At 35.6% G+C, this 23,465-nt stretch overlaps 1 protein-coding gene across 6 annotated transcripts in view; it reads right to left on the bottom strand.

The window, feature by feature from the left end:
• Nucleotides 1-23,465, bottom strand: part of ctnnd1 (catenin (cadherin-associated protein), delta 1) — a 44,856-nt gene that overhangs the window by 2,352 nt on the left and 19,039 nt on the right. For 3 of the 6 annotated variants that reach the window (XM_073841536.1, XM_073841535.1, XM_073841541.1), the window contains 17 exons: nt 23,145-23,270; nt 22,774-23,054; nt 22,417-22,692; nt 21,525-21,780; nt 20,763-20,985; nt 19,118-19,310; nt 18,280-18,397; nt 11,601-11,754; nt 11,162-11,179; nt 10,006-10,071; nt 9,789-9,916; nt 8,243-8,393; nt 7,933-8,128; nt 7,645-7,835; nt 7,488-7,535; nt 5,361-5,443; nt 5,004-5,058 (listed from right to left, as the gene is read on the bottom strand). In XM_073841536.1, coding sequence (XP_073697637.1) covers nt 5,004-5,058; nt 5,361-5,443; nt 7,488-7,535; nt 7,645-7,835; nt 7,933-8,128; nt 8,243-8,393; nt 9,789-9,916; nt 10,006-10,071; nt 11,162-11,179; nt 11,601-11,754; nt 18,280-18,397; nt 19,118-19,310; nt 20,763-20,985; nt 21,525-21,780; nt 22,417-22,692; nt 22,774-23,054; nt 23,145-23,270 — 2,563 coding nt within the window. Of the gene's footprint in view, nt 1-4,958; nt 5,059-5,360; nt 5,444-7,487; nt 7,536-7,644; nt 7,836-7,932; nt 8,129-8,242; nt 8,394-9,788; nt 9,917-10,005; nt 10,072-11,161; nt 11,180-11,600; nt 11,755-18,279; nt 18,398-19,117; nt 19,311-20,762; nt 20,986-21,524; nt 21,781-22,416; nt 22,693-22,773; nt 23,055-23,144; nt 23,271-23,465 lie in introns of those variants that run through there. The other 3 variants (XM_073841539.1, XM_073841540.1, XM_073841538.1) reach the window with 3 other exon arrangements.

Genomic DNA, 23,465 nt, shown 5'->3' with positions numbered 1-23,465 from the left:
GAATATTTTTGAGATTTTTTTTAATGTAAAAAAAAAAATGTTATATCAAATTTACATACTGTATTTTTGCAGTGAAATATTTACTACTCAGTCATTTGTTTTAGATTTTAGTTGTTTGCTTTCAATGTTTAAAATTCATCCTATTTTGCATCCTTGTTTTTGCACCAGATAAATACAGGGAGTGCAGAATTATTAGGCAAGTTGATATTCTTGTCATATTTTTTTCCCAAGCACATTTGAATAATTCCAAACCACATCAATCTTAATAACTACTATTCATTTTGTATTTAATTATTTATAATTGATATATAATTGTCCATGAAGGCTGGAAGTGAAAAAATCCTTATTTTCAGGTGTGCAGAATTATTAGGCACATTTTCTTTTACAGATAAAATGAGCCAAAAAAGAGATTTACCTCAGACTGAAAAGTCAAAAACTATTAAATGCCCATGAGAAGGATGCAATACTAATGCAATACTGCAATTTGCAAAGTTAAGGCATGACCACCGGACAGAAAAACGCTTGTTGCATCTGAATTGTCAGAAAAAACAGGTGGAGGAGAAAAGATGCATGTTAATTGCAAAAAATGTAAGAATTAATGTTAAGAATCAGATATGAAACCATCAGGAACCATTTAGTCTCCAGCGCCACCGTTTTCCAGAACTGCAACCTACCTTGAGTCTCCAGAAGTGCAATGTGTCAGGTTCTCAGAGACTTTGCTTGGGCAAAAAATCCTAAAAAATGACCCTCAATTAATAAGAATAACATTCTGAAGTATTGTCAAATACATAGAGATGGTTTTTTTCTAGGATTTATAGACAGATGAGTTGAGAGTGACTCTTGAAGGACCAGCACCACATCCTCTTGTAGCACTCTTTCAAAAATATATTTTCCAGAATCTGGCAGTAAGTTTTAAGAGTTTATTTTGGTCCCTCTCTGCAAGACAGACATTTCAGGATAGGAGATGGACTAAAACTGAAGTCCCAAAACTTACTGCCAGATTCTGGAGGATAAACCTGAAAGAGTGCTACAAGAGGATGTGGTGCTGGTCCTTCAAGAGTCACTCTCAACTCATCTGTCTATAAAGCCTAGAAAAAACCCATCTCTATGTATTTGACAATACTTCAGAATGTTATTCTTATTAATTGAGGGTCATTTTTTAGGATTTTTTGCCCAAGCAAAGTCTCTGAGAACCTGACACATTGCACTTCTGGAGACTCAAGGTAGGTTGCAGTTCTGGAAAACGGTGGCGCTGGAGACTAAATGGTTCCTGATGGTTTCATATCTGATTCTTAACATTAATTCTTACTTTTTTTGCAATTAACATGCATCTTTTCTCCTCCACCTGTTTTTTCTGACAATGCAGATGCAACAAGCGTTTTTCTGTCCGGTGGTCGTGCCTTAACTTTGCAAATTGCAGTATTGCATTAGTATTGCATCCTTCTCATGGGCATTTAATAGTTTTTGACTTTTCAGTCTGAGGTAAATCTCTTTTTTGGCTCATTTTATCTGTAAAAGAAAATGTGCCTAATAATTCTGCACACCTGAAAATAAGGATTTTTACACTTCCAGCCTTCATGGACAATTATATATCAATTATAATTAATTAAATACAAAATGAATAGTAGTTATTAAGATTGATGTGGTTTGGAATTATTCAAATGTGCTTGGGAAAAAAAATGACAAGAATATCAACTTGCCTAATAATTCTGCACTCCCTGTAGAGCTCTAATGAAAATTCAAATAAGATACAAATATACATATAAAATACAATTTCTCTATTTTTTAGTGAAATACTGATTTTTCGATCTTTCTTTTACTTTTGTTGTTCACTGTAAATTTGTTTAACTTCAAAGCAGATATATAACGGATGAATACTGCTTTATTTGTAAAAATTAAAATAATTGAACTTTTTACATTTAATAGCCATCTTCCTATTTGGCATCCTTCTTTTAAAACCAGATAAATAGTGCTCTAATGAAAAGTCAAATGTAAGAAAACATTTATAAAAATAAATTAAACTTATTTTTTATATCGTTTATTTTTTTAGTGAAATATCGACTTTTCAGTCTTTTTTTTTCTTTAGTCATTTACTGTAAATGTGTTAAAATTTAAAGCATTATATAATAACAAAGCTAAGGAATACTACTTTAATTGTTTTTTAATTTAAAGCTGTCATCCTATTTGGCATCCTTGTTTTTCAACTAGATAAATAATGCTCTAATAAGTCAAATATAAGAAAACATTAAAAAAAATTAATAAATAAACATTTATCATAAAAGTCCATTTCTTATTGTTTATTTTTTCAGTGTTTTTTTTTTTTTTTTTTTTTTTTTTTTACAAATTTACAGTAAACGAATAAAGCAGATATAGAACAAAAAAAGCTAAGGAATACTACTTTAAATGTAAAAATTTAAATCGTCCTATTTGGCATCCTTGTTTTTGCACCAGATAAACAGAGCTGTAATTAGAAATCAAATAAGAATACATTAATAAAAAAATAAAAATGGAATCAATAAATACAAATTAAAAAAAATCTATTTTTTTTCAGTGAAACATAGAATTTTCAGTCATTTTTTATTTTTACTTTAGTCATTTACTGTAAATTTGTTAAGCTTTAAAGCAGATACATAAAGCTGATGAATACTGCTTTAATTGTAATAAAATTAAAATACATTAAATTTGTGTTAATTTAAAGCTGTCATTCTATATCAGTCATCCTCCTCGTTTTTGTACCAGATAAACAGAGCTCTAATTAAAAAACTAATATAAGAATACATTTAAAATAAAATTTGAAGCCCATTTTATATTATTTTTTTCAGTAAAATATTGACTTTTCAGTCTTTTTTTTACTTTAAATTTAAACAAATTTACCGGGAAACACTAAAGTAAAAAGACTGAAAAGTCAATATTTCACTGAAAAAAAAAAAAGACAATATAAAATGCGCTTTTTAAAATTGTATTCATTTTTTTTTTTATTAAAATGTATTCTTATTTGATTTTTAATTACAGCTCTATTTATCTGGTGCAAGGACACCAAATAGGACGACAGCTTCAAATTCAAACAAATTTAATGCATTTACATTTTTACAATTAAAATAGTATTCCTTAGCTTTTTTTGCTTTAAATTTAAACAAATTTACAGTGAAACACTAAAGCTGATGAATACTGATTTAATTGTAAAAAATTAATCCGTAACATTTGTTTGAATTATGAAGCTGTGATCCTATTTGGCATCCTTGTTTTTGCACCAGATAAACAGAGCTGTAATGAATACATAAATTATTTTAAAAAGCCCATTTTATATTGTTTATTTTTTCAGTGAAATATTGACTTTTCAATCAATGATTATTCCTTTTTACTTTTATTCCTCCCTAAAAAATTGTTTGACTATAAAGCAGACATAACACAAAAGCTGATGAATACTGCTTTAATTGTAAAAATTAAAATGCATTAAATTTGTTTCAATTTAAAGCGGTCATCGGATTTGGCATACTTGTTTTTGCACCAGATAAATAGAGCTCTAATGAAAAATCAAATAAGAATATTTTAATACATAAAAATACATTTTAGAAAACATTTATATTGTCTATTTTTTCAGTGAAAAATTAACTGTCTTTTTTTTCCTTTAGTTGTTTGCTGTAAATGTTTAAATTTAAGGCAGATATAACAAAAAAGCTTATGAACACTGCTTTTAATTGTAAAAATTAAAATACATTAAATGTTTGAATTTAAAGCGGCCATCCTATTTGACATCCTCGTTTTTGCACCAGATAAAAAGGAATCAATTAAAAGAATACATAAATAGATCAATTTTAAAAATCCTATTTGACATCCTTGTTTTTACACAATATAAATAGCTCTAATGTAAAATCAAATATTACAATACTAAAAAAAAATGAAATCCATTTTATATTGATTTTTTTGCAGTAAAAAAAATGACTTCTCAGTCTTTTAGTTGTTCACTGTAAATTTGTTTAAATTTAAAGCAGATGTATAACAAAACAGCTGATAAATACTTTTTTGCTCCAGATAAATATGACTAATTGTGACTCTGGACCACAAAACCAGTCTTAAGTCGCTGGGGTATATTTTTAGCAATAGCCAAAAATACATAGTATGGGTCAAAATGATTGATTTTTCTTTTATGCCAAAAATCATTAGGAAATTAAGTAAAGATCATGTTCCATGAAGATTTTTTGTAAAATTCCTACTGTAAACATATCAAAATGTAATTTTTGATTAGTAATATGCATTGTTAAGAACTTAATTTGGACAACTTTAAAGGTGATTTTCTCAGTATTTTGATTTTTTTTCCACCCTCAGATTCCAGATTTTCAAATAGATGTATCTCGGCCAAATATTGTCCTATCCTAACAAACCATACATCAATAGAAAGCTTATTTATTGAGCTTTCATATGATGTATACATCTCAGTTTTGTAAAATTTAACCTTATGACTGGTTTTGTGGTCCAGGGTCACAATTGTAAAAATTAATCCATGTTTCAATCCATGTTTACCTTGAAAAACAAATGACTATAGAATTTGAAGCAGTCACCCCTATTTATTTATTACATTTTTGCAGTGAAATTCTGTGTAGTTGTTTGTTTTTGTACATTCGTTTTCATTTAAAGCGGTCATTTGATATCTTTTTTTTTTAACCAGATAAATACGGTCTTAGTTGAAAACTGTAATTCTGAACATACAATAATTCTATTAGTAAGCAGCTTGCACACCTAACTAATTTTCAGCAGCTTCCCAACTACAAGCTACTCCAAATTTAAAGAAGCTTCCCCAACACTGGACAAGATTTCCAAAAATTAGTAAACACCATTTCCACTCAAAAGTACAAAATAGCAAAATACGGTTAATGAGGGTTAGAACCACAAAAACACTGAGCGACACACATACACTTAAATATCCACATGAAGGCCATGCAGAAGGTGGACACACATACCATGCGTGCTCATGCACTGAGTGGGGGGAGGGGGAGTGGCCTAACCATCATAAGAGTCCAACAGAGGCAAAGAGCCCCGCCTCTCCCCATACATTCCTCCCTGAGAGTCAAAGAGAAAGAGAGAGAGAGAGGTTGACAGAGAATAAAAGAAAAGGAAAGGCATTGAAGAAGAGGTGAGTGATAATAGAAAGAGAGGGGCGTGTGAGAGAGTTAGTTGAGGTGAGAACCCTCCAGTATTATTAGTGAAATCACAGCAGGTTAATAAGTTTCAGGTTGTGTAGAGTGTGGGTTTCCGGATGTCTTGTGTGCTGAATTGCTTGTGAAGGAAGTTAGGTGAGAACACAAGTTGTTTGTTGTGTGTAACTGCGCAGGAGTGGATGTTCCCTTGCAGGTGTGTGTTACCTGAGGTGCCTCTCTGTCAGAGCGATCCAGAGTGTCATCTAAAGTGTTTCTCCGTCCTCTCTGGTCTAGCGTAGAGTAAGCGTCTGTGTGCCACAGATAAAAAGCAATTCGTAACAGATCTCTCACACAAATAAACTAGAAGTGTCTTTTAAAGAATTCTCTTTTGCATCCAAAGTACAGCAAAAACAACAACATTTTGAAATATTTTTACCATTTAAAATAAGTTTTCCATTTAAATATATATTTTTAAATTATTCCAATGATTTCAAAGCTGGATTTTTAGCATCATTACTCCAGTCACATGAACCCTCAGAAATCATTCTAATATTGTAATTTGATGCTCAACATGCATGTTCAAAACAGTTAAGTAGATTTTTTCAGATTTCTTTAATGATTAAAAGTTAAGAAAAACAGCAAATATCTGAAATAGACGTCTTTTGTAACATTAAAAATGTCTTTATCATTACTTTATCAATTCGAAGCATCTTTGCTAAAAAGTATTAATTACTTTCATTTCTTTTACTGATTTTGCTGTACTTTGGATAAAATAAATGCAGGCTTGGTGAAAAGAAGAACCATTAATTTAAAAAAGAAATTTAAGTTTTTGTAGTTGGGAGTTTACAATTTCACAATATTACCGTTTTTACTGAATTTAATTTACATTTAATTTTTCTTCATTCCATTTTGATAGTTTCATTATATAAAATGATTATTATTATTTTTATTATTGCAGTAATAATAAAAAGCATCTCCACTTATAACAGTAATTTATTATTTTACTTTTTTCTCTTTTTTTTCAGAAATACGGTGTTACTTTTTGTGGCAAATACATTCTCGTACATTTTTTTTAAGGAATTTTTACCAGAAAAACATATGTTTTAACAATATTTTAATTATTAGTAGTAACACTATCATTACATTAAGTAAAATGGGACTCTGGACCACAAAACCAGTTTTAAGTAGCACGGGTATATTTGTATCAACAGCCAAAAACACATTGTATAGGTCAAAATTATTGATTTTTCTTTTATGCCAAAATCATTAGGATATTAAGTAAAGATCATGTTTTAATGAAGACATTTAGTAAAATTCCTATCGTAAATATAACAAAACATAATTTTTGGTTAGTAATATGCATTGCTAAGAACTTAATTTGGACAACTTTAAAGGTGATTCCATATTTTCCATCTCAGATTCCACATTTTCAAATCTTGGCCAAATCTGGTCCTATCCTAACAAACCATACATCAATCTAAAGCTTATTTGTTCAAATCCCAGTTTCCAAAAATTGGAAAGGGTTTATGACTGCTTTTGTGGTCCAGGGTCAAATATATGTCGTCGCAGTTCCTTCTTGCGCTACAGTATGTGTGTAGTAAATGAAACCGCACCTCTGCGCCATTCATTCACACAAAGAAACACAGAACATAAATAATATATATTTAATATTTCATAAATAGTATTCTTGCCGCTTAATATTCACAAACAGGAGTCCATGTATTCTTAACTATCTGTGGTTTTAATGTGTATTTTAATCAAAGGTCCAAAGTACATTCTGCAGAACTGATGTTCCTGGAACACAAAGTACCAAGTGTTACAAAAACAGATAAATTACAGGGTCTCAATAGAGTGATAAAACTAAATTTCTAAAAGAAAAAGAGAAGTCCGAGGGCCATTATCTATAATGACACCTTTTATATTTATTTGGTCATGAGCTGAGACATGACTAATGTTTTCCCCACTCAAAATTAGCATCAAAAGCAACCTATAGACTTTCCGTACTGTCTGGTTTTAGGGTATAAGAAGTGCTAACCCAGCACCCCTTGCGGATTGGACACTTTACACTTCTTACTTCTCCTTTCTCTCTGCTCTCTATCTTTTTCTGACACTGGGCTCACCTAGACAGTCTAATATTTCTATTAGACTTACCTCTCTCAGATTTGATTTGGATTTGATTTAATTTCTAAATTTAATTTCAATTTTGAAAACTTTGAATAAGTGTATAACCTTTTAACGCCCACCCATCTGACATGGAATCAATCATTTTTTTGCATCAACTGGAAAATGTGGCTAAAGGTTCATTTTAGACCTGGTGTACAAGCATAAAGTATGAGAATAAAGTGTATTTACCTGGTCCCATGTCATTAAGAGGAATCATGTCTCTGTCCTGTTTGCCCCCTAACAAAGAGACCCAAACAACATGAGTTGTGTCCATGCAGCCGTTAAACACGTTTGTTGTGTAAACAAACCAACAAAAACATTCAGCAGGAATGTGTTGTATCCCTACCCCTGTCTATTAGCGGCAGGGTGCTGTCCTCGTATCCCCCATTGCTGCGGGTGTTGTTAGGAGGGTTAAGGTTCACCATGAAGTCTGTTTTCTTCCAGCCGTCTTTCTCCAGTGTGCGGCGGAGCTCTTTGAAGCCCCACACGAGCTGCAGCACCAGCCCAGCGCCACGCACCTCCCGATCTGAACGGTTGCTATATAGGAAAAATACAGACGATTGGCATTTGCAGTTAAAATACATGTTCCTCATCCAGGTTCCTCCAATGCGACCAATCACAGACTTTAACATACCTGTCTTTGTTGATGAGCACCAGTCTCTCGATGCCTTGGGAGCTGCGCAGGGTTTTGGCCGCATCCACGCTGGAGCCGACCACCTCCGTCATAGTGCTGAGAACAGACACCACCGTCTCCTCTGAGAGCGCACGCACTGGCTGACTCTGACCTCCGCCTGGCAGATTGGCCACCAAGTTAGGCACTGCATGCTTTCCTACACAGAGAGGAAAGAGATTCACTGGGACTGTACAAATATAGATAATTTAATGGGAATAACATTGAATGGACACAAATACGAAGGCTAAACAGGTATCGTTTGCTCACATACCTAGCAGCTCACGGTTGCGGGCATCAATGGCCAGGTTTCTCAGAGCTCCAGACATGGCTCTGACCACACGGTCGTTCCCATGAGACAACAGCTCTGTCATCATCGGCAGGCCATGCTCCTGTCTCATCATTGCTCTGATGTACCGCCCATACTGAAAACAAAAGACAGTGAATGGCAGTTGAGATTTTGAAGTCCAATAAAGTGCATCCATCCCAGTGTTGTTTTTGACAACCATCTTAGATTTAGTCTTAGTCTTATGGACTAAAATGGTTATTAGTTTTAGTCAAATTTTAGTCACTTCTATATGTGATAGTTTTAGTCCAATTTTAGTCGACAAAAAGTCAAAAAGGTTTTAGTCTAGTTTTAGTCAAAAAAAAAGGGGAAAAAGTAGTCTTTTAACAAATTAATGTAGGTCAGTAAGTATTTTGCTGTTGGGTAGTGTCACTTATAAGTTCTGAAAATAGCAGATCTATAGTTCAACACAATGTGAGCTTCCGGATCGACTATTTTCACCAATAATTACAATAATGAAGGAATGTTTTAAAACATAAAATACAAACAAGGATGGAATGCTAAAGCGGCTTGCCATACTAGTATGGCAAGGAGTTTTTAATGCTAAAACGGCTTGCCATAGCGGCAGATATTTTCCGGTTTTAATTGGCATGCACAAAAGCAGAAATGTCATGCATTTTAAACGTCTGACGGACCACCCACTAACATTTGTCTATTCTCGTCTCGTCAAAGAAAACTCACACACGTCTCGTCATGTTTTAGTCATCAACGAGACATTTTTATCTCGTCAACGTCTCGTTATCGTCATGGAAAAAAGTGGCGTCAACGAAATGATTGTCATCGTCATCGTTGACGAAAACAACACTGATCCATCTATCATAAAAAGTGATCCACATGGTTCCAGGGGGTTAATAAAGCCCTTCTGACGCAATAATATATCTATATTTAAAACTTTATGAAATGTGATCTCTAGCTTCCACTAACAAATGTGGATGCACAGAGGAGGGCGCAAAACAAATCTGGAGCTGTGTGAAGTACTTTTTATGATGTATAGAGATAGTTTTTTTTAGGCTTCAAAATCTGAAATCCTATCCACTGCCATTATAAAGCCTGGAAAAGCCAGGACATTTTTTTTTTATATAACTCCAATTATATTCATCTGAAAGAAGAAAGTCATACACCTGGGATGGCTTGAGGTTGAGTAAATCATGGGGTCATTTTAATTTTTGGGTGAACTATCCCTTTAATACCAAGGTGGTAATGTGGCAAGGATGTAAATCAGATTAAATCAACACCCTTGGGATGTTTGTTAGCCAATCAGAATCAAGAAATAAATCTAGGTCACTTTCATGAAATAAATTTTAAAGCTACAGAAGTTTAGAACAAATCGATTTTGCAGCTCAGTTTTCATAATCGTTTGTGTTTTTGGACTAGAAAGGTAAAGTTTCAGTAGGTTTTCATAGTAAATCAAGCAACAGCAGTATTGTAACTACACACAAAAATGCTAAAACTTCCAGAATGATGGGATACTCACAGTCCAGCGGCCTGCACACAGGTTCTGCACAGCCCCCGCAGCGGCTTCTAGAACTGATGGGTTCTTGCTCTCTTTCAGGAGAGAAGTGTACACACGCACCACCTCTGGCTGGAACAGTAATTCATAACCTACAAAACACAAACCAATACATTGTATTTAATCTATTATTTAACTACAATAAGTGTACGCATTCAGAGTCGACAGACTGTCATTGTACCTTTGGCTGGTGTGCTTCTCTTTGGAATGTCAATGGTATCTGAAGTTCCATCATCCTCTTTTTTTCCTGAACAAAGCAGACGGCATGAGCAACAGAGGTAACGTGACAAATCGTATCTGCTGTTCGTGTAGCGATGTCATTAGTGACAATTTAGAAGAAACTACTTCAAAGGATTTAAAAAGGGGATTTTCTTTAGACAAGGACTTTTTCTTCAGACAGTTATGACACAGGCTACGTTTGTTCCCTGAGGAAAACCCCATGTGATTTAATGACGGATGACTTAAAGCCCCAATATACTTCAAGTCAAAGAACAAACTGGTGTGACGTAGTGTGTGGGAATTACAGACAGGCATGCTCTGGGGCTTTGTCTTCTTTACGATAGAAGTCTTAATATTCGAATTTTATCTGTTCAGTCTGTCTAGGTCAACTTTGCAACAAGTATATCAGGCCTATAAAACAGGCCTTTTACAGTAGTATATGACATTATAGAATGGTGACAAAGTGCAAGTTTAAAAGAATCAGACAGTTCTCTTTTAATATGTCTATATGATTAAAGATTAACAGTGAAGGTTTATAAAGAATGGATTGATCAGAAATACTGTTCTGGCACCCTCTGGTGGTTACTAGTGAAATGTTATACATACAGAAAGCATTTTAACAGGCCACAGTAACATCTAAAAGAATACTGAAAAGATTTTTGGGGGAGGAATCTCGTCCCTCATTTCTCATTTTTCTAAAAACAGCATATTTGTATATTTGTGATGAAATCTCTTAGACAACAGTCTGGATGCTTAGGAAAGCTTACTATGCTTTAAAAACAGCCACAGAGTTTAGCGTCCAACGACATAATCTGATACTTGTTAATGATTCCACGTCTACTTCCTTCAGATCAATAAAAACCTCATTTGTGTGACTGGTCCCCTTAAAATGCCTTCTTACTTTACAAAAGTAGTGCAGCTCATAAAACGAACATGAAATGGGATGAGAAACATTACTTGAGTTTCCCATTTCACATCCATTTTTTGAACTCTGACTTATAACATGGTTAATAATGGGTTATGATGAGGTGAAAAATGTAAGTGATTCCCATGAAAGCAAAGCAAAGCCTTTACTTCAAAAAAGGAAAGAAAAGACAATAAAAGAGAGAAAAGCTTACCTTTGGAAAACCACTCGTCTGTTACAGGATAAAAAGATGTACGGATTGAAAGCAGAAGAGACAGATACAGAAGAAAAATGAGGAAAGAACTGTTTTGGCATTTAAAAAAAAAAAAAAAAAAAATTGCAATAGTGCCCCAGCCACCCTACAATTATTCAGCAACAAACCCACAAAGCACATACTCATGTGAAATTCATGCATGTTGCATCTCCTTCTTGTGTAAACAAACTTAATCTGACACAAATCAAACTTACAAGCTTAACACACTTCAAAGTGTGTACTATGATTAAGACAAAAAAATAGACATGGCCTCTTTAGTACTGTTTACACAACATAGAGATAATGCACTGGAATGCAAAGATAGCAAGTTAACTTCTTTTAATTGGTTACGGCCCACAGCCAGTGCCTGTATTTTTCTTTAAATGAATCAGACATGCACCTTTGCCCTTTCGGGAGCTGAAGCAGCCGCCCTTTTGGGAAGGGACAGGGCCTTGATTGACAGGAGCCGTCTCCTGATAGCGCTCACAGCCTGGTATCTCCCGATGCACCTGATAGGACAGATTCCTCAGCAGACACACGCTGTTCTCAATCAGCTGCACACAGACATAATAAACATGATTAATTAATAGATACTGTGCAAGACAATGAAACGGGACAACTAATGGCAAATTCCATTTTTTTTAAATGATTGATAAGAGTACAAGCTGATTCTACCAACTAAAGAGTTATATTTAGAAAAACATATATGTATATATATTATATGTAAGTTAACAGTAAGTTAACTATAATATTGTGATATAAATTAAAAATAAAAAAAATCCATTTTAATATATTTAAAATAAATAAATAAAAATAAATTAATTCACAAAGAAGATTTTTTTTAGCATCCATTACCCAAGTCTTTAGTGTCACATGATCCTTCAAAAAATCAATCTCATGCTGATTTGGTGCTTAAAGGAAGTTCACTTCCAGAACAAAAATTCACAGATAATTTATTCGCCCTCGTCATCCAAGATGTCTTTCTTTCTTCAGTCATAAAGAAATTTTAAGGTTTCTCTCCATATAGTGGACTTCAATGGAGCCCCCGAGTTTTAACTTCCAAAAGGCAGTATAAACGCAGCTTCAAAGGGCTCTAAAAGATCTCAGCCGAGGAAAAAGGTTTTAATCTAGTGAAACGATCAGTTATTTTCTAAAGAATAAACAAATAGACAATGTACTTTTTAACCTCAAATATTCGTATTGTTTAGCTCTGCGTGAACCCTGATCAAACACACCTAAACCAACCAATTAGGATCTGAAAGAGCACTTGATAATAAAAGCGTTGGAACTAAACTCTGCAGGTAGGTAGATCTCCAAGAACAGGGTTGGGCACCGCTGGTTTAGAGCCCTTTGAAACTGCATTCTGGAAGTCCACTACATGGAGAGAAATCCTGAAATGTTTTCCTTAAAAAAACTATTTCTTTACGACTGAAGAAAAAAGAAACACATTGGATGACAAGGGGGTAAGTAAAATATCTGTAAATGTTTGTTCTGGAAGTGAACTACTCCTTTAAGACTTTATATTATCAGCAGTTGTGTCAATCTAATTCTTCCTTGCTGAAAATCTTACTGACAATACACATTTGAACAGTACTATACATGTACTACATTTGCTTTATTAGGTTAGTCTTTTTTTCTCTATAATGTTACACGGGTTAAAAATTATATATAGTTCGATTTTTTATATTTTTTAAAGAATTCTTATGCTCATCAAGGCTGCATTTGTTTAAACAAAAATACAGAAAAAAGCTGAAATATTACAGTTTAAAATAATGGTTTTCTATTTTAATATATTTTAAAATTAAATTTATTCCTGTGATGCAAAGCTACATTTTTAAAGTGTCACATGGTCCTTCAGAAATAATTCTAATATGCTGATTTATTAATATAATGCTGGCAACAGTTAAGCTAACAGCACTAACTAAAAATATAGCTGCAAGCAGCAATTACGGGGCCAAGCACTCAAAGCGGAAAATGAGGAGCTAAGGATGGCAGGAACAGCAGACCAACTGCAACAATAAGTAAAAAAAAGCCATTTTAGGATGATTTTAGTCAAAATGACAGAAAAATGATACTGATATGATTTAATGGCTTATTAGGTTTTACCAACAGGTGGCGCCGTTATCAAATCGATGTGGTGTGTTTAGTGTGAGGTGACACAAAGTTTGGTGTCATTATGTCAAAGCAGGGCTGTAGTACTCGAGTCCGGTCTTGGACTCGAGTCCGGTCTCGAGACCGTTTTTTTATGGTCTCGGACTTGTCTCGGACTCGCTGGTATTCAGACTCGGACTTGTCTCGGTCTCGGCCACTGGTCTTGCCAAATATGGCTTTTGGTCTCGACCGAGTCCAGGTGTCTTTATTATGTTCCCAGTAAGCACACATTTTAAACTGTTTATAATTTTAATTTTTTCATTTCACCCCGCCCGAATTTAATTAAAATATTATTTTTCGTCACGTCATTTGCCCGAACGACCCATCACTACCAATAACCAATCACAAAAACAAAAAAACAAAACAAAAAAAGTAATAACCAATCACACACTAGATTATATTTGCACGGCACGCTCTGCATCTGCGTGCCCTGCTAACGTTAATTTTCATTGATTCACACACACTCTAACATGACATAAGCGGTGCAATTTACACTATTGACTTCTAAGGATTTTGATAAGAAACCACAAGAAACAGGTGAATAAAGGCTGACAATCAATGTTTAATGTTCAGATGTTATTATTTCAAGACATGTAAAGCATTTTGGCTGGTTTATGTGTGTCGTGTTCTATGAGAGCTGTGTGTGGAGGGACGGGAATGTTTTTCTGAATGTCTATATGTGTTTCATTTATTTGTCCACGTTGTTTTGAACTACTGTACCGCTGTGTGTTGCGATCAGGACCGTTCAAAGCATCGTCGCGATATGTTCATTGTCAAACTCCAAAATTAGACCATTTTTATTTTTTAAAAAAACGTCATTACTTCATTTGAAAAAGTTAACACATGTATTTTAGTTTGTTGTGTATATTTTTTTCATTTGATCAGATAACATTTTAAGCTGTCATATGGTCGTGTTACAACGTGCCCCTCAGATGTTACAATGTACCCCATCTATGGGGCATGTTGTCACGTTTCACTTCCTTTCTTTTGAGGTAAATAACGAAAAACGTATACACTGTAAATATGAAACAAAGCGATATATTTGTACTAGACAAATGTGAAAATAATGTCGATAAAAATTGTACTCTGAAGTTGAACCCCAAGTGGATTTACATAAACCGCGAAATTCAAAAAGTGTTAGGTTGTGCCACGCTCTCCCCTACTGGTCACTTCTTTTCTACACTACTGTGCATCTGCAGTGAAGCTATATTGTAATTTAGTTGCTTAAATGCTCAGTACTAGTACCGAGCATTGGTAATAGTAGTGGGTTGGTGTTTGTATATCAGTTCTAACACTGCTATTTTGAGGTATCACCATATGTCATCATTCTGTTTTCTTTAGATTAATAGATTATATGATATCAAGGGGAATGTCTATACTTAAAAATCATGGGTGTTGTTACCCAGTCATTCATATTATCACAGCAATATTATGATTAAAGGTCATAGTTTGGATATAAACACTGATGTGATGTCTATGGTAGAAATTAAAACAGAGCACGTCATCTTTTGAAAGTAATTGGCGCTTCAAATAATGTTTGTGTCAATTGCATTGTTTCGCCACTAGATGGAAACAACTGTTAAAAAATGGATTTGTCAACGAATAGAGATTGATTCAAAAATGCAGATTCATCCAGTGATGTTTTTGTGAGCATGTCATTTATTCATTCAAACCACTTTTTCATAAATTTAATATAAAAAATCGGTGTGTTAAACATATTCTATTTTAAATATAAATATTATGTATTAAATTATTAAGAATTCATTAAAATGAATTAAACACTTTTAAATAGACTGAAGCAATTAATATTTTGTCTCACATTATTTTGCTTAGTTTAGAATTGCGAGGAAATTGTGATCTCTATTTAATCTCAAAAAAACTAAAACTGAAACTAAACTATATAAAAACTAAATAGAAATGTGTTCACAAAATAGAAACTAAACTAAAACTAAAAAAAAATGTTAATGAAACTAACAAAAACTAAACTAAATTTTACTGAAAATTTGAAAACTATACCAAAATAAAACAAATTTTAAAAAGCTAAACTAAATTAACCTTGGCTTCACCACTAGTCTGTTTTTTTTTTTCTCCGGTCTCGACTTGGTATCGGTCTTGGTCTCGACTTGGTCTTGGTCTTGACATGGTCTGTCTTGGTCTTGGACTTGGTCTTGTCTTGGTCTCAATCCCTTCTGGTCTTGGTAGTGTCTTGGTCTCGGTTTAGGCGACTTGACTTGGTCTTGACTACAAGTCTAGTTGTGACACTGTTTTTGCTTTTAGATCAACAAATAATAACCCAAAATGATTGTCTTGATGATGTCATGCATACGGCTTTTTTTCCTGTCCTGGACTCGGTCTTGACTCGGACTCGAACTTTTTTGGACTCGGTCTTGTCTTGGACTCGAACCTCTTTGGACTCGGTCTTGACTTGGACTCGACTAGTCCTGGTCTTGGACTTGTCTTGGACTCGACAAAGGTGGTCTTGATTACAGCCCTATGTCAAAGTTTTCCAAAGAGATAGCCTTAGAGTCATTTTCACATCAAGCCTAAAATTTATAGAGGCACTGTACGAAAACAGTTTCATCTATCAACATGAAATCCATAACTTTTTGTCAGCACAGTCTGAAGATGATCTGACTCGATTTTGGTGAAAATCGGACGAACGGTCTAGGACTAGATCGAAAAAGTAGGTTTTCAACATAAATCAAAATGGCGGACAGGAAGTTTGGCCAACTGTGGCATAATTGGTATCTATGTTGTCAGCATGACCCAAGGAATATTTTGAGACCAGTTTCATTACAATAGGCTAATGCTATCTACAGTTATTAGCATTTTTGTTCATTTTAAAACTAATGGTTAATGAATGTTTCATTACTCTTGACCAATAGGTGGCGCTGCTACCAAATTGATGTGGTGTAATCAGTGTGAGGTGGTAATGCCACATACCAAATTTGGTGCAATTATCTCAAAGCTTTGCAGAGATACAGCTTCCGATGCGCTTTGGCATCTTACCTGCAAATTCGTTGATGCGTTAAATGAAAATGGTTTCGAATATCGACACGAAATCCATAACTTTTTGTCAGCATGGTCTGAAGATGATCCGATTCAAATTTGGTGAAAATCCGACTAACGGTCTAGGAGAAGTTCGAAAAAGTAGGTTTTCTACATTAATCAAAATGGCGAACAGGAAGTTAGGCCAATTTTGGCATAATTGGTATCAATGTTCTCGGTCTGACCCAAGGAATATTTTGAGATCACTTTTATTACAATAAGCCATTTTTTTCAGAAGTTATTAGCATTTTTCGAAATTTCGTTATAACTTTTGACCACAAGGTGGCGCTGGCCCCAAAATTTTTATGTACATTCAGGGCATGGTGCCGAACATTTTTGTAATTGTCAAAACGATATGTTAATCCGTTCTCAAGATACAGCATTTTAAAGCTAAATTCAAAATGGCCGACACCCAAAATGGCTGACATGGGAAAATTGGATATGGGTCGACTCGGCATGCTCCTCCGAATCTAACAAGACCCGTTGAGATTTTTGGTCAAACCACTGAGAAGTTATAAGCAAAAATAGCCATTTTTCATATCTCCTGACCACTAGGTGGCACTGTGACGAAACACTGCAGGACGCCTCAGGTCATGCTTGTAATAACACACACCAAGCTTGGTCTCAATACGACAAACCGTTGCCGAGATACGGCCTCACATCTATTTTTGCGCGCTTTTCGTAGAATTCGTTTGCATGTTATTCAAAAACAATTTGTCCAATCAACTTGAATTCCATAACTTTTTGCCATCATGGTCTGAAGATGATCTGAGCCAATTTTGGTGAAAATCAGACAAACCGTCTAGGACGAGTTTGAAAAAGTAAGTTTTACAAACAATTAATTATAGAAAAAAAACTAATCCTTACGATTTTTGATATTTGGTGTTCATTCGACTCGGCATGACCCAAGGATTCAGGGAATTTTGATTTTGTGGCTTACGGTTCAAAAGTTATTAGCAAAAAGAAAGTGAAAGTTTGGACAAGTGGTGGCGCTAGAGAGTTTGAGTTAGAGACTCCAAACTTGCTATGGTTAAAGTTGAGACTGTCCTCTATTAGTGTGCCAAATTATACAACTTTCCCGCAAGCGGTTCTATGGGCTGCCATAGACTTGCGGCGGAAGAGGAAGAAGCGGAATAATAATAACGCCAACGGATACAATAGGTGCCATCGCACCTTTGGTGCTTGGCCCCTAATTAGAAGTCTTGTCTATCACTTTTTATCAACTTAACACATCCTTGCTGTATAAAAGTACTAATTTCTTTCAAAAAAGAAAAAAAAATACTGCCCACAAACTTTTTTTTAATATATTAAAGAATACTGAAAAAATATAATTATATTATATTATAATATATTAAGCAGCACAACTGTTTTCAACATTGATAATAGATCAGTATATTAGAATGATTTCTGAAGGATCATGTGACACTGAAGACTGGAGTAATGATGCTGAAATTTCAGCTTTGCATCACAGGAATAAATTAGATTTTAAAATATATTCACATAGAAAATGTAAACAATATTTCACATTGTTACCTTTTTTTCTGGATTTTTGATCAAATAAATGCAGCCTTGATGAGCTTAAGAAACTTAAGAAAAAAAAAAAAAAAAACACTAAAAATCTTACTGGTCCCAATGTTTTGAACAGCTATCAAAACAGCCACAAAAGGGAAATAGCTCTAAATAACCATTCCCCAACCTGTATTATTACAGTGCATTTAAATATGACAAAAAATATTCACTATGCAATAAAAATGACCAACAATGCTTTCTTCCCCCTTTGCTCTTCCCTAAAACGCTCTTGTCCTGTGCTTCCCTGTCATAAAAGAGCTGTATGAAAAATGCAGTTTACAAAACCCTAAAGGTCAAAGTTCAGCGGTTACCTTGTTGTCCACATCTTTACAGTTGATCTGTGACTGGACGATGTACATGAGAGAGTCGACCAGTCCAGCGCACTCCCTCAGCTTCCTCCTGGCCTCGCTTCGCTCCGAGCTCACATTCCTGAAAGCAAAACGTCATGCAACTAATTAGGACACAGCCTGTTTAATGTTTAGCAGCGTTTGGCATGCACACAAAGTCTTAGCTTCAGGTTATCACCTAAAACATATTAAGCAAACGTAAACAAACGGCATCTGAAAAGCTAAAGGTTGGATGAGAACATGAGGGTTAAAAAAGGCAAGGCAATGTTAGCTCTACTTAAATGGAATCACGGTGTAAAACCATTCCTCCGTCTGAACCGAGTGCTTTCTAAAAGCCTAATAGGCGAGTGGGAGAAGTAAGGGACACTCTCAAAGAGAACCACTCAAGGGAAATAAGTGGATTCAAAGATCACATTTCTCTCCTTTGTCCAAACTTTGTCCTGGTTCTTTCACAGCCTCGGAGGTTCTTGCTCGCAAACACAATTCAAGATCATTTCCTTTGCACTTCCCTCCTTTCTTCCACATAAAACGCAGTTTCCTCACACACACACACACACACAAACTTTCTTGACAGGAATTCTTTAGCAGCACTGAGGCACACCCCTCCTCCCTTTAACGCCTTTCATTAATCTGAATCATAAAACTGTCCCTTCTCAATACATGCTAATCCTTTCCTCTGCCCATCTCTCCGTGTTAATGTGGCTTAACAGCTCTTGATTCTCAGCCTGAAAAATGTACACCTTGAATTCGCTGTAAGCCACTTTGGATAAAAGCATCTGCCAAATGCATTAACGTGAGGTACCTTAAGCAGCCGGTGGTGTTGGTGAGCGCCGTCTCCCATTCCAAGTGTCTGGGTTTGCAGCTCTCCTCTCCTCCTTCATTCCCTCTCTCCCAACCCGAGTGAGGAACCATCACCTCGTCGGACAAGGCGTGCAGCGCGTGGTCCACGATCTCCATCTTCACAGAGTCGTGAGACGACAGGTTCCACAGCGTGCCTGAAAGACAACGAAACGTGAGTTACAAGTTAATGTAAACGAAAGTTTGTCTTGTCTGACCACTCGTGCTCACCCAAAACTAATGTCAGCATGAAAAGGAATTTCAAAAATAAATAAATAAAATAAATGTAAAGTCCACATGAAATCAAAATTGAAGTTTCTTGGCTTTTAGTCTAAATGTTAGCCTTAAAGCAATTTATAAGCTGGTGTGCTACAAAACAATGAAAAAAATTATCAAAATTATATTATAAGCATTCAAAACTTAGTTTCTTACTTCCGCAAATATGGATCAATGATTGATGACATCACTTCAGCTTCTCAAATTTTGTCCAATCAAATGCTCTCTAGAATCCCACACATCCTGCCCCATACACTATAAATAGATGCTAAAGCTGCGGCTGAAATCGGTCACTTGTTCACAGAATGTTTTCTGTAAGGTGAATGGCACGTAGTGCATATTATAGGGCACAGGGAACAATTCAGACAGTGTAAATATGCTTTCTGTTGGGGCAAAAGTAGTCTGATTTTGCATTGTGTCACAGAAACGATGGTCAATAGCACAGAAAAGGTGTCGGACACATTTGAATTGTACACCGAATGCTATTTTTTATATTATATATAGATAACGCAATATAGACATGATTGTGGATGTTATACGGTTCAACGGCTCTGGCTCAAGCTGTGATATAAAAGAAATGCTATTAGCCATTTACAAAAGGGGTGGGACTGCTGGATATGTCCCACCCTGTCTTCCTGTTTCTGTTGAAACTGCTTTATATTTTTGAGAAAGATTTGATAAATGTTTTCAGTATTGTTTAATGAATATAAAGTTCTAAAGGACAGCAATTACTTAAATATTTTTAACCTTATAAATGGGTTTACTGTCACTTTTGATCAATTTAATTCATCATCGCTCGAGAATTAATTAGTAGTATGTGTACAACATTTTAGACATTAAAATTTTTTAATCGGTGGATGGCCTGATGGAGGTGGTCCTTTATAAACTGGCTGGTTTTGTATGTTTAAAAATGTGAATTTTAAAAACACAGCTAGAATAGGAACTATTTCTGAATAACCGTTTCCCCTACCCTAATCATAAATGTGTTTAACATTAAAAAAATGTTGAATATACAATAATACAAACAAAGACAACCAGTTTTAACAACCAGTATTAACCAGTTTATCCCTTTTTATAAACTTTGAACTTGTCATTTTTAAATCAAGAGGTTAGTTAAACAACTGACTTCTCTCTGGCGATGTATGGTAGGCTTTTTTTTAGTCGTTTAGTCTGCTTAAACCCCACCCTTTTCTTATATCTGACTGCAAGCTAATCTGCTTCTCTCGGATGTCACAACATGGAAAACAAACATCTGCAGCTAATTGTTACACTGTGATTCTGATAGTATAAAAATAACTTTTTAATCTTGATTTCCACCAATAAATGCCGTGTACCTGTTATGGTGTCAGTAAGGTCCTGATCTCTCGTCTTCCTCAGTAGCCGCACCAGCGCGGGAATTCCGTCACAGTTCTTTATGGCTATCTTGTTATCTGGATCTCGTCCGTATGAGATGTTCTTGAGAGCTCCGCAGGCTGCGTAATGCACCTCCTTCTTTGGGTTATCCAGCATGGACACGAGAGCAGGGATTCCCTTCAGTCGTCTAACTTCTGACTTCACCTGCAAGAGAGAAAAGACTGAGTGCATAGAATATACATATTACAGCATGTCACTTGAGTGACTTTTTAAAGTGACGGAACTACAGGAAATCAGGGGGAAAAAACTGGAGTTGAGCAACTTTTAAATTAATACTTTTATTCAGCAAGGACACAGCGAAGAGAAAGTAAAGAGATTTATAAATGTTACAAAAATGCTTTTTTTTTTTTCAAAAAAAGTTTTTCACAAAAATATTAAGCAGCACAACTGTTACCAACACTGCTGCTCAAGAAATGTTTTATCATCACCAAATCAGCATATTAGAATGATTTCTGAAGCATCATGTGACACTGAAAACTGTAGTGATAATGCTGAAAATTTAGCTTTGCTTTACTAGAATAAATTACATGTATTAAAATAGAAAATAGTTGTCATAGTCCACAATATTAGTTTTTTTTTTTGTATTAAACATTTACTGACCCCATACTTTTGACTAGTATTGTATTATACGTTTAATACATGTGGGCAAGGCAACCCAGCATATTGTGTAAGTGCACACTAACCTTATCGTTCTTAAAAGTGAGATGTTGCAAGTATGCTGCAGCGTTGCTTTTGACAGGGTCCAGGCGGTAGTTGAGCATAGCGATGACTTCAGGAAGTTCTGGTTGCCTCCATGCTGTGGGGGCAGGGCCTTTACGAAGAGTGCTGTCCAATGATGCCATGCTGCCTCTCTCTCCCTGAGCCAGCGGAGCTCCTCCTCCCCAATAATACATATCGCCAGCTCCACTCATATCACCATCCAGTGTGCCCTCATATGACCTACACGAAACAAACAGCAGTTTAATTCGACTTTTTTTACCGCTGCCTTCTGTGGAAAGCAAAAAACTATTTTGAGGAAAACTGGTAGCTAGACAAAGTTCCCATAATATTTTTTGTTTTACAGAAGAGAGACAGACAAGTTTGGAACAACATATACACAAGTAAAGATCATTTTTGGGTGGACTGTTCCTTTAAAGCGTCCATAAAGGGTTTAAAGACAATCAAAAATATTTAGATTCTGTCTAAATTCGTTCCAAACTCATAAGACCTTTGTTCATCTTCGGAACACAAATTAAGATATATTTTATGGAATCCAAGAGATTTCTGACCCAGCATAGACAGCAATGCAACTGAGACATTCAAGGCCCAGAAAAGTAGAAAGAAAATCATTAAAATAGTCCATGTGACAGTTGTTTCAACTGTTGAATGTGGTAACTGCGTTGCTGTAAACACAAGTCAGAAAGCTCTCTGATTTCATCAAAAATATCTTAATTTGTGTTCCGATGATGAACGAAGGTCTTACGGGTTTGGAATAACAAGGGTATTTAATGTCAATAACTTAATTTTTGCATGAACTAACCCTTTAATACCTTTCCCAATCAAAATGTTTTTCTCAACATAACAGAAGACACTTACCCTGTCCGGCGTGGAGGTGGAGCATGGTGTGCATGTGCCAACCGAGGCATTGTGCTGTAATGCATGTGCGGTCCCATGCCATAATCAGGTTCGTCGTATCCCAGACTCCTCTGATCATCCTCCAGTCCGTATGGCTCTGGTACGAAACGCTGCATGCCTGAGATCTCCATAGCACTGCCCAGACGTCCTACCTGGGGCTGGGCTGCATACGGGTCCAACTGTGGCCGACTGTGGGTGCGATAAGCAGAGTCCAGCGTGCGATAGCCATCCACAGGCCTAAAGAAAAACAATCGGGTAAATTAATTTGTCCATTGACAATGCTTGATCTCATACAACGCAAACACAACAGGCACAGACCTGTAGCGGTCATCCATTCGCGTCCCACGATTGAGACTGGCGTAGGCTTCGGAAGCAGGGTAGCTGCGGTAATCATCATAGCCTGGTGGTCCATAGTGGTAGTTACGGGGTACAGTAGCGGTGGGGTAGTCCATGGGGCCACCCGGTGGCCTGTACACACGGTCCATTGGGGTATTACAACTGGGAATCCCGGTGACTGAACCAGTGCCATCCAGGGAAAGTGTGTCGGAGACTGAGGGAATGACGGTTCTTGTGGTAGTCGTCTTTGTGACCTTCTTTACCTGATAAGAGAAACCAAGTGGCAACATTATCTTTCCAACTAGAAAAACAAGTGTCAGTTCAATTAGACTGGATATACACAGCAAACCTACTGTGGTCTCAGTGCGACGTGTGGTGCCATCGTCACTGGTTTCAACTGAAATAATAGGCATCTTTTCGTGGGGGTCCTCCTCGACTGTGACCGACTCAACAAAATGACCAGGGTCCAACATCCTGTACTGTAGCACCGACACAAACAAAGAACAATAGTGAGCATAAGCCAAGAACAGGAAGTGTGTCCACACAAACACACCATCTGGAGCATTCGCAGGTGGAAGTTAATGACAACACAATAACAAGTCAGTGCAAAAAGAAGAATTAAGTGTGAAAATATTATCTTAACTGAATCATTTAGATTTTAAAATCTAGTTGAA

Source organism: Garra rufa, chromosome 6 (assembly GCF_049309525.1).
Source record: "Garra rufa chromosome 6, GarRuf1.0, whole genome shotgun sequence".
Taxonomy (NCBI): Eukaryota; Metazoa; Chordata; class Actinopteri; order Cypriniformes; family Cyprinidae; genus Garra; species Garra rufa.
Note: the sequence above shows the minus strand (reverse complement) of the source record. Positions and strands in the feature narration are given on the sequence as shown.